The sequence below is a fragment of the Gobio gobio genome (genome assembly GCF_949357685.1).
Source record: "Gobio gobio genome assembly, chromosome: 21".
Lineage (NCBI taxonomy): Eukaryota > Metazoa > Chordata > Actinopteri > Cypriniformes > Gobionidae > Gobio > Gobio gobio.
In genome coordinates this window covers 1,091,917-1,102,924 of record NC_137117.1, presented here as the reverse complement: position 1 = coordinate 1,102,924, position 11,008 = coordinate 1,091,917, and the positions used below count along the sequence as shown (strand labels likewise).

Here is an 11,008-nt window from a genome sequence, read left to right as displayed (position 1 = left end):
GGACTTTGTAACTTTAGTCTTTAGTGTCTTTTAAGGGTCTTGAGAGTGTAAAGTTGAGCCAATGGAGGCCTTTCAGAGCATCAGATTTACACTAAAATATCTTCATTTGTGTCTGAAGATGAACGGAGGTCTGACGGGTGTCCAACCACATGAGGCTCAGTCATTAATGACACAATTTACATTTTTGGCTGAACTAACCCTTTAATGCTAAATCACTGAAGTTACCCTTTAACGGTTAGTGTACAAGAGTAAATGAAGAAATCATCATCCGCAAACTGTTATTGTGTTGAAGGCAGTATCAAGAGTGATCAGAGGAACCTGTGATTGGTGGAGGAATGTCACATGTGGTTTTGTGTTCTCAAGTCTCCTGTGTGTGTCTCTCTGTGCAGTAGCCGAGATCCGTCCCCAACGATCTCAGACGGTCAGGATCGGCCTTCGGCTCCTAATGGCCGTGTCAATGGAATGGACTCGCCCTCAGGGTCAGCTCGAGGGTCACGAGCCCCGAGACCCCCACGACCCTCGCGACCTCCTCCGCCAACCCCACGCAGACCCACGTCTTCCCCAGGTGAGACCATCCGCACACACACACATTCTGTCCTGCTGCGTTCACACCAAACGCCAATAGAGCGCCAGGCGCGAGTGATCGCAATGGAAAGTCAATGGAAAGGCGCCAGCTCGGAGAGGAATTATCAAATTGGACAGACAAGATTATTATGTGATTGTATCACACTAGTCTCATGTCAACGTGTTTTATATATATGTACACACATACACATTGAATATAATAAAAACATTTAGAGTCAAGCCTAGGCCTCATGAAAGCAATTTTTTAAATGAGATCGCTGCCATCCGGTGGACACATTGAGCATTTTTATCACGCAATAGCACATTTTTACCACTATAGTAGCTTCATCGGAATGGTCTGAAACTTGGTGACTTTATTGGTACTTGGTATATTAACACCCCAAAAAATTGGGGACAGGATTTGAAAAGTCTCATGCTGCGTTCACACCAAACGCGAATAGAGCGTCAGGCGCGAGTGATTTCAATGTTAAGTCAATGGAAAGGCGCGTTGATGCGCGTCTGGAGGTCCTGCGGCGCGGAAGGTGCGTTTCGCGCGGCGCAAAGGACGCGAATTGAGCGCCTTGCACGATACGCGCGTTACACGCGAATGGTGCTTTTGTACATTCACACGTTTGAAGCGAATTCGCGTCTGACGCCCGAGTTGAAAAATTTGAACTTTGGCGTCAATTCGTGCCGCGTTAACCAATCAGGAGCCTGCTCGCTGCTGTCATGTGGTGAAGTGACGTAATGAGAAACCCTGCATAATTTAAAAATACTACTATTGTGTCACAAAATGTAGTTTTAAGAGTTTTTCATGTGAGATTGTAGTTGTTTAAAGCTCAAATCTGTAGTTTATTTATAAAGAGAGCGCCTATTTAAAATAATAATCTTGTGTTTTTGGAGTTGTGAGATCCAGTGGATCAGCGGCGCTCATTAACCCAGCGAGAGCAGCCTTTCCTCAGCCAGTCCTTCTGCATCTGCCACTGGCTCTGATGTCCTGTAGCGGCTCATCTTGTGTGGATCTAACGGCCGATCTTTGCTCTCATGAATCTATAATTTGTTGTCTGCCAAATAGTTTTGACTGAGGGCAAAGAGACGTTTCATAACTTTATATTTTAAGGATATTTAAATACACATGCAGTGAAGATAATGTAAAAGTTGCCTGGACCACATCTGTGTGGCTATTAATGCTTAATATATATGTTTAATGAAAATGAAAAGAGGCAGAGTGGTGTTTTATGACATTTTTCCTGGAGCAGCTTGAACGCGCGTCTATTTCGCTTCGAGCGCTCGATTTCTACGCGTGTCCAATTCACCGCGGATGCATTCAAAATGTTTGCGCGTCAAACTACACGCGGTAGACGCGATTTTGATGCTCTATTCGCGTTTGGTGTGAACGCAGCACAAGTTGTCGTACAGAAAAATAGTCACACTCAGGACCTTCGGGTCAAAAATGACCCCCATAGGAAATGAATGGGAAATTAGTTTTTTTGTGCATACAATCTACAAATCAGCCAGGATGCAGAAAAAAGGACTCAACAGTGAAGATCTCTAAAACATCAAGAGTGCAAAACAGACAAAAAAAACACACACACTTATACGCACAAAAACACACGCACACACAAATGAACGCGTGCCATTCCAAAAGCTAATTGTGTTTGTGTGTGTGTGTTATTTTGTCTGTTTTGCACTCTTGATGTTTTAGAGATCTTCACTGTTGAGTCCTTTTTTTCTGCATTCTGGCTGATTTGTAGATTGTATGCACAAAAAAACTCTGTATTTTCATATTTTTGCCAATTTCCCATTCATTTCCTATGGGGGTCATTTTTGACCCGAAGGTCCTGAGTGTGACTATTTTTTTACGACCACTTAGACTTTTCAAATCCTGTCCCCAATTTTTTTTGGGTGTTCATATACCAAGTACCAATAAAGTCACTAAGTTTCGAACCATTCCAATGAAGCTACGATTTTTAACATTTTTTATTTTAAAACATTTGGGTCAGAAATGACCGAAGAGCCCCAGAGGGTTAAATATACATGCAGTGAAGATAATGTAGGAGTTGCCTGGACCACATTTGTGTGGCTATTAATGTTTAATATATATTTTTAATGAAAATGAAAAGAGGCAGAGTGGTGTTTTATGACATATTTCTCCTGGAGCACCTTGAACGCGCGTCTATTTCGCTTCAAACACTCGATTTATACACACGTCCACGGCGAATTGGACGCGCGAATAAATCGAGTGTTTGAAGCGAAGTGGATTAAAAATGTTCAAGCGTCCAACTAGACGCAGTATACACGATTTTGACGCTCTATTCCCATTTGGTGTGTACGCAGCATTAGGCTATTTTGATGTTTAATGCTCTCCTATTGTAGGTTAAAATATATTGAAATCAGGGCTCCAGACTGCAAGCAAAATAGTCGCATTTTATAACAATTCTCTGTTATAAACCACAGATATCAGATCAAACAGCGCTGATGTCCAGACCAGGAGAAACATTGTATGAATGAACAAGTTATAGAAGGCTTTGCAATCCACAAATCACCAGCATTCACCATGGATTTAATGTAGTAACGCTAACTGTAACCATGGTATTGTGGCAGAAATAGTCAAATGTTTTTACATTATTCATCTCAGGGTTCGTACAACCGTTTGAGAGTGCAATTCAAGCACTTTTCAAGGGATTTCAAGAGCTTCACACTTTTTTCCAGCACGTCAAAGCTCTAAATATGATTTCACTCTAGATTTCAAATATCAAAAAGGTCTAGAAAGTACAAAAGACTTATTTGTTGTTTTGGGACAGTATTAACTAATAATGCATTTTTTGATGAATCATAGTTGTGTGTGTGTGTTTGTGTGTTATTAAAAAATAATTTGAGCTGACGACTATTGTTTGAAGGAAGTTGTTGCGCTCTCAGTTGAAAAAAATTCTCTTTTTCGTCAGGTGCGTAGAACAAACGACTATTGTGAAATCTTTATTTATTTTTGGGAGATTGCGTTGTGAAAATGGTCCCACTCTCCTCCTCTTTGCAGCTTCCTCTACTAGTTCAATTCCTGACGGCAGCGATTCGTCTCGTTCTGACACTCCGGTTCGTAATCCCTCTGGGGGAGGAGCCTCAGATTCAAGCCCCGCCCCCACAGTGGAGCAGCCTGGTAGGACGGCTCTCAGTGTAGTCCCCGCCCCCAGCCGGATTCCCAGCATGGTCAACACCGGACCTCTGCCGCCCGGGTATGATATTCATATCAATATGAGAATCTGCAGTGTCTGTGCGCTTGCTTAATAAACAGAAGTGCTTACTTCACTTCCCAAATGACTTGTTTTCCCTTTTTATTACGTTTATTTTCCTTGTTCTGAGCATAAAGTCACTTCATTTTGATCAATATATCAGGAAACGAAGTCAGTTTGCATCTCGAGTAAATGTATCTTGATTTAAGAATGTTTAGAGAAACAAGTTTTTGCAGTGTTTTTCCATTTCATTCAATCACTAACTAGTGTGTGTGTGTGTGTGTGTGTGCAGTTGGGAGCAGCGTGTCGATCAGAACGGCCGTCTGTATTTTGTTGATCATGTAGAAAAGAGGACGACTTGGGAGAGACCGGAGCCTCTGCCGTCAGGGTAGGAAACTGAATCATGGGACACGCCCTTTAAAGAATGCACTATGCATACTTGACGCATTCTTTTAACATATTTAAACTGTAAGACACAGTCAGAGTTTGGCTATTTCAGGTGGAGTTGCTTTGTAGTTCAGGATCTGGTCTGTTAATAAAGGCTTTGACACAAGATCTGATCATTATATTAGAATATACATGGCGAAAAAACAACTGCTGAATGCCACCTAGGTGGATCTTAATTTATAAAGCCATAAAGGTCAAATTTCACCAGAAAAGATATTAAAGGGTTAGTTCACCCAAAAATGTAAATTGTGTCATTAATGACTGAGCCTCATGTGGTTGGACACCCGTCAGACCTCCGTTCATCTTCAGACACAAATGAAGATATTTTAGTGTAAAGCTGATGCTGAGAAAGGCTTCAGATAGGCCTCCATTGGCATTCAGTACATTTACACTCACAAGACCCAGAAAAGGCACTAAAAACGTCATTACAAAGTCCATCTCACCACAGTGACTCTACAATAATTTTACGATGCGACGACAATAGATTTTGTGCGCAAAAAATCTAAATAACACCTTTATCCAGCTTGTTCTTGTCTTCCGTGTGTGTCTCCACGACGCATGCGCGAGAATATGAGCAGATCCGGCGTTCGGGAATCCATGAAATGCCACTTTAGCCCCATTTTGAGCACTTTTGCGCATAAAAACTATTGTCGTCGCTTCGTAAAATGATTGTAGAGTCACTGTGGTGAGATGGACTTTGTAACGGCGTTTTTAGTGCCTTTTCTGGGTCTTGTGAGTGTAAATGTACTGAATGCCAATGGAGGCCTATCTGAAGCCTTTCTCAGCATCAGCTTTACACTAAAATATCTTCATTTGTGTCTGAAGATGAACGGAGGTCTGACGGGTGTCCAACCACATGAGGCTCAGTCATTAATGACACAAATTTTCATTTTTGGGTGAACTAACCCTTTAAGAAGCAGCCTATGTTTTTAGGATCGCCTTTACGGATGTACAACTACATATTTCCCTGGAAAACAAGTCTGACTAATCAAACTTAGTTAGTTTCACCTGACCAACTGACACACAAAACACGTTCTTGACCAGATGAGTATATCATATTTAAAAGGTTAATGCTTAACAATTTTTGGCCTCAACTGAGCTTCTCTCTTGTAGCTGGGAGCGGCGCGTGGACCAGATGGGACGGGTGTATTTTGTGGACCACATTACCAGAACCACCACGTGGCAGCGGCCCACGATGGAGACGGTGAGGAACTACGAGCAGTGGCAGCACCAGCGCAATCAGCTACAGGGAGCCATGCAGCAGTTCAACCAGAGGTTCATCATCGGGGTGAGGAACTTAAACGCACAGATAGATCTGATATATGAAGAAGCCTCAGGGGCCGCTTTAGTATCGCTTTAGTATCAGTGCTCGTCTCTTTTCCGCCCTTTTGTTAATTACATATTTAAACCAATACATAACCAGCAAAAGCAACACTGCTTGCATCTCCTCCACTTGTTATTGTTGCATAGAGTGTCGCACAAAAATGATTGTTTGCACGCAGTCCAACGTCTCAGGACTCATTTCCTAATCTTCCCGGTACTTCAGACCGCAGTGGAAACGCAGACAGTAGCAGGTCTGGAGGAACAAAAGTTCCTGTAAAAAAAGTTCCTGGTACAAATTGTCCCGGGTAATTTCGGTGGAAACGGGGCTCATGTCAGGAGACGAGCCAGAAGCCCCTTCCATGACGCGAATTTGCATCTGAATGTCACGCGCGAATGAAGCGAGTAAACTCAAAATGTTCAAGCGGCCAACTTTCGGGCAAGTCACGTCTGGTGTGAACGCAGCATAAAGGCGACTGTCAACTCGCCAACTCACACCAATTGAGCGTTTGACGCGCGTTTCGCGCAAGTTAAAAAATCTGAACTTTGGTGGATATTCGCGCCGCGTTAACAAATCAGGAGCTTGCTCTAGTAGTGACAACAATGAGGAAAAAATCATATGATTTATATTAATCATATATTAATATCTGGTTCAGAAAAGTGTCCATATTTGTCTCTTTTTGTTAAATGCAAGTTTATGTATGATCAATAATACAAAAGTATAAGTAAAAGGTATAATAAGCTACACATGAAATAAAGCAAAAAATTCAGTCAAACATTCAAAGTCAGCGCTAGTCGGCTACAACGCTAACGTAAAGTTAAATATCCTAAAAATAAAAAAGTTATGAAACTTCACTTTGCCCTCGGTTTATTCGGGTCCAGTGTGAACGCACCATAAGACGACCACTTTCAAAAACATCTCTATTGTCGGCTTGGTGTGTCCCGGCCTTAAAAGGCTATGTTTACACCTGTTATTAAGCATTTTGGTCGATCGGATCACAAGAGAGACACATTCCCGTTTACACCTGGTGTTTTATTCAGTTTCTTTTGTCCACTTTCAACCACTTCTGTCCTGATTTCTTCGAGGGTGGGTGGGTAAATGTATGGGCTTTTCCAGATCTTTCGATCTAATGTACTAAATATGCTCACGTAATTTACATATGAATGCCCCGGAGCCGTTGGAAAAACACACAGAGCTACTCTGAAAGCCGCAAGACAAGCTGTTTGTTAGAAATCAGGAATGGTGAGAGAACACGGAGTTTGAACCAAATGTGGGTTATCTGCCAACCAAGTTAAAATCCTGTCTGGCTAGCGCGCTTCCCATAATGTTCACGCGTTAGGTCAGTAGGTGGAGAGTAGGTGGTCTTTTGTGGCATTTCCAATGCATTTGACCACATGAGTGTTTACACTACAAAAGCAACACAGTCGAATGTGTTTCGACTACCTCTGGGAGTGGTCAAAAGTGGACAAGCTCAAAACGTTTTAGACCCTGTTACACCTTTAGCGTCGTCCACTTGTGATCCGATCGACCAAAACACATCTTTGAGAAAGTTACCCTATAAAGTTATGGCTTTGAAAGTTATTAATTCGTGGACTTTTCTCAGAAAATATTGCTATACACTGTATGGACAAAAGTATTGGGACAGATGTTTCAATCAGACTAATTGCCACTGGTGTATAAAATCAAGTCTGCATTTTCAAACCTTTGTAATCCTGAAAAGTTCAGTGAATTCAAGCATGGACCTGTGATTAGGATGCCACCTTTGCAATAAGTCAGTTCATGGGATTCATCCCTGGTTGATATTCCACAGTCAGCTGTAAGAGGTTTTATTGGAAACCGACCAGAAGTGGGTTCACTGAGGACTGAGACTCACGGTGCGTAAAAATCACCAATGCTCTGCTGATTCCTGAAGTGCTGATCAATATCAGCACAAAAACTGTGTGGCGGAAGCTCCATGGCCAAGCAGCTCATCCAAGTCTTCCATCACCAAGTGCAATGCAAAGCGTGGGATGGAAGACCCTTTTCTATTCCAGCATGAGTGTGCCCCAATGCTCAAAACAGTCCATAAAGACATGGTTGGATGAGTTTGGTGTGAAAGAACTGGACTGATCCCTGACCTCAACCCCATCAAACACCTTTGGGATGAACTGTAATGGGGATTGCTAGACTGGCCTTTGCGTCCAGCATCAGGGCCTGACCTCACAAATGCTCTACTGGATGGATGAATTATCAAAAATTCCTACAGAAACGCACCAAAATCTTATGGAAAGCCTTCCCAGAAGAGTGGAAGCTGCTGCAAAGGGCGGACCAACTTCACATTAAAGGGTTAGTTCACCCAAAAATGTAAATTCTGTCATTAATGACTGAGCCTCATGTGGTTGGACACCCGTCAGACCTCCGTTCATCTTCAGACACAAATGAAGATATTTTAGAGTAAAGCTGATGCTGAGAAAGGCTTCAGATAGGCCTCCATTGGCATTCAGTACATTTACACTCACAAGACCCAGAAAAGGCACTAAAAACGCCGTTACAAAGTCCATCTCACCACAGTGACTCTACAATCATTTTACGAAGCAACGACAATTGTTTTTGTGCGCAAAAAAAATCAAAACACCTTTATCCAACTTGTTCTTGTCTTCCGTGTGTGTCTCCACGACGCATGCGTGAGAATATGAGCAGATCCGGCGTTCGGACACATGACCCAGAAGAGATTTGTTTACGAGCAGAGGAAGACGCGCGTATCTCAGCTGTTGAATTCTACACTGATCGTGCTTTAGGTCTCGGCGTAGTTCTCAAAATGGGGCTAAAGTGAGCATTTCATGGATTCCCGAACGCCGGATCTGCTCATATTCTCGCGCATGCGTCGTGGAGACACACACGGAAGACAAGAACAAGATTTTTTTTTGCGCTCAAAAACTATTGTCGTCGCATCGTAAGATTATTGTAGAGTCACTGTGGTGAGATGGACTTTGTAACAACGTTTTTAGTGCCTTTTATGGGTCTTGTGAGTGTAAATGTACTGAATGCCAATGGAGGCCAATCTGAAGCCTTTCTCAGCATCAGCTTTACACTAAAATATCTTCATTTGTGTCTGAAGATGAACGGAGGTCTGACGGGTGTCCAACCACATGAGGCTCAGTCATTAATGACACAATGTACATTTTTGGGTGAACTAACCCTTTGAAGGGGGCCTATTATGCTAAAATCATTTTTACATGATGTTTAATCATAAATGTGTGTACACAACCACCCTATAATGGTAAAAAGTAAATATTTAGTTGTTGGCAGAGTATCCGAGGCATGAGCTGTACAGGCTCATTTGCATTTAAAGATACATGCACAAAAACAGCATGTTTTTCCTTCCACTCAAAAATGGGCGTTTACAACATGATATAATAAATGATCTGTGGGGTATTTTGACATATTTTTGGGACACATGAGACTTGTGAAAAGAGGGATAATAGGTCCCCTTTAATGTTGATGTATATAGAATGTGATTACAGGTGTAATAGTCAATAATTTTGTCCTTATATTATACAGTTAGCCATAATGTTCTCCTTTGTGTTTCTCTGTAGCTGCCGGATCAGGCTTCAGCCGCCCAGAATAAGGAGTTTGACCCGCTGGGACCTCTGCCACACGGATGGGGTGAGAGAGAGAGCGCCAAACCTTCCTTTCATCACCAGGAGAAACCGCTGGGAAAACTGTTATCTCCTCTGTAATATGCTGGACCAGCAGCCGCTTTTTTATTGTTCTGGTAACCGTATTATCTGCACCTGCAAAGCGGCACTAAAATTAGCCTCTACATCCTTCAGTGTCCCAATTTAACAAATGAGAACCGCTTGCTGCGTGCAAACCAGCTGGTGAAAATAGCTCAGATGCTGAAAATAGCTTTGAGTGATTTTTTTATTTATTTTTTGAGGCAAAGTTTTCAGAGGTTTAATCACATCTTGGCTCCATTATTTCTCACTGTCTTCCTGGTATATCTCCCTCTCTCTCTCTCTCTCTCTCTCTCTCTCTCTCTCTCTCTCTCTCTCTCTCTCTCTCTCTCAGAGAAGAGAACAGACTCTACTGGCAGAGTTTACTTCGTTCATCACCCGACCAGAGCGACGCAGTGGGAGGACCCGCGCACTCAAGGGTCAGATCTTCTTTATCTTTTTCATCTGAACGTTTAATACTCACTAATGAGTAGTTAAAGCCACAAGTTGCAAAGCATCTAAAACTGCCAAACTACAGAGAGACACAATAAAGCACTCTGGACATGAAGGACCTGTAGTGTAAAATAATAACTCTGAATGACTCTGAAGTTTTCTTGTTGATCTGTGAGTTAATGTTCCACAAAATGTGATAGATTCTGTCTGTGGTGTTAATATATATCCAAAATAATACATGAATAATACATTGTTTCAGTTCAAGGTCCTTATTTTATTTGCACTGGATAAGTGAAGTATTGATTATTCATAAAAAGTCTGAAGAATCTTTCTGTGTTGTGCAGTTTGCTAAATGAGAAGGCGTTGCCTGAAGGTTGGGAGATGAGGTTCACGGTCGATGGCATCCCTTACTTCGTGGATCACAACCGGAGAACCACCACTTACATCGACCCGCGGACTGGGAAATCCTCCCTGTAAGTGCACATCTACTGATGAGCATAGATGCTCATGAAACCATTGTGTTGAAATTAGGGCTGTTGATGTTAATGCATGCAATTAATATAAATAATTGAATCCAAATAAATGACTGAAGCACGTGAAGAAAATTTACGTCACACAGTTAGATCTTTGATCATCTACAAGCACCTGTAACCCTGCTGGGCGGACATTTGCATTCAAACCCAAATCATTTTAACCCTTTAAGACCTAAGGGTATTTTTACAATTAATTTTCCGCCTGGTGTTATTTACTAAAAAAGCTTGTAAAACATCAACCCTGTTGTGCACAGACAATTGACACACCTCTTTTTTTTCAAGACAAGTTGCACTATCAGTATATGTGTGTTGCATTGATGTCACCTGAATGTAAAATAAGTTATGGGACCATAAAGACAAATGAAAACATAAAACGGAAATTGAATCACTCAAATATTTATTGAAAACACACACAAATAAATAAAAGCTAAGCATATTTCCTCTGGAAAACAGTTTGTTCAAGTCTTTGGAGTCCTGGAACTCAGGAATAAACATGATAACTTATACAGAACCAAAACTATTTACATTTTTCCAAAAAAAGTCCAGGCGCTTTTGGCCTCTTTGGATTTTGGATATTTACTGGTGCCAAGCCTCAAAACAGCTCCTATCAGGAACTTCTCCTCAAACTTTCTCCACAAAACTACTAAAAACTGCAGCGCGTCTCTCTCTCTCTCTCCTCAACACTAGCCGTGCGTCTCTCTCTCTCCACAATAACAGAGCTGTGGTTCATGCGTAATGACGCACACCAACGTGGATGACGGATCAGCC

At 41.9% G+C, this 11,008-nt stretch overlaps 1 protein-coding gene across 2 annotated transcripts in view; it reads left to right on the top strand.

Annotated features, from left to right (window-relative positions):
* itchb (itchy E3 ubiquitin protein ligase b) overlaps positions 1–11,008 on the top strand; it is a 61,933-nt gene that overhangs the window by 16,564 nt on the left and 34,361 nt on the right. Inside the window, exons 7-13 of one of the 2 annotated variants that reach the window (XM_079802597.1) lie at positions 390–565; positions 3,599–3,794; positions 4,084–4,179; positions 5,352–5,526; positions 9,135–9,204; positions 9,610–9,694; positions 10,052–10,180. In XM_079802597.1, coding sequence (XP_079658723.1) covers positions 390–565; positions 3,599–3,794; positions 4,084–4,179; positions 5,352–5,526; positions 9,135–9,204; positions 9,610–9,694; positions 10,052–10,180 — 927 coding nt within the window. The remainder of the gene's footprint in view (positions 1–389; positions 566–3,598; positions 3,795–4,083; positions 4,180–5,351; positions 5,527–9,134; positions 9,205–9,609; positions 9,695–10,051; positions 10,181–11,008) is intronic. The other variant, XM_079802598.1, reaches the window with a different exon arrangement.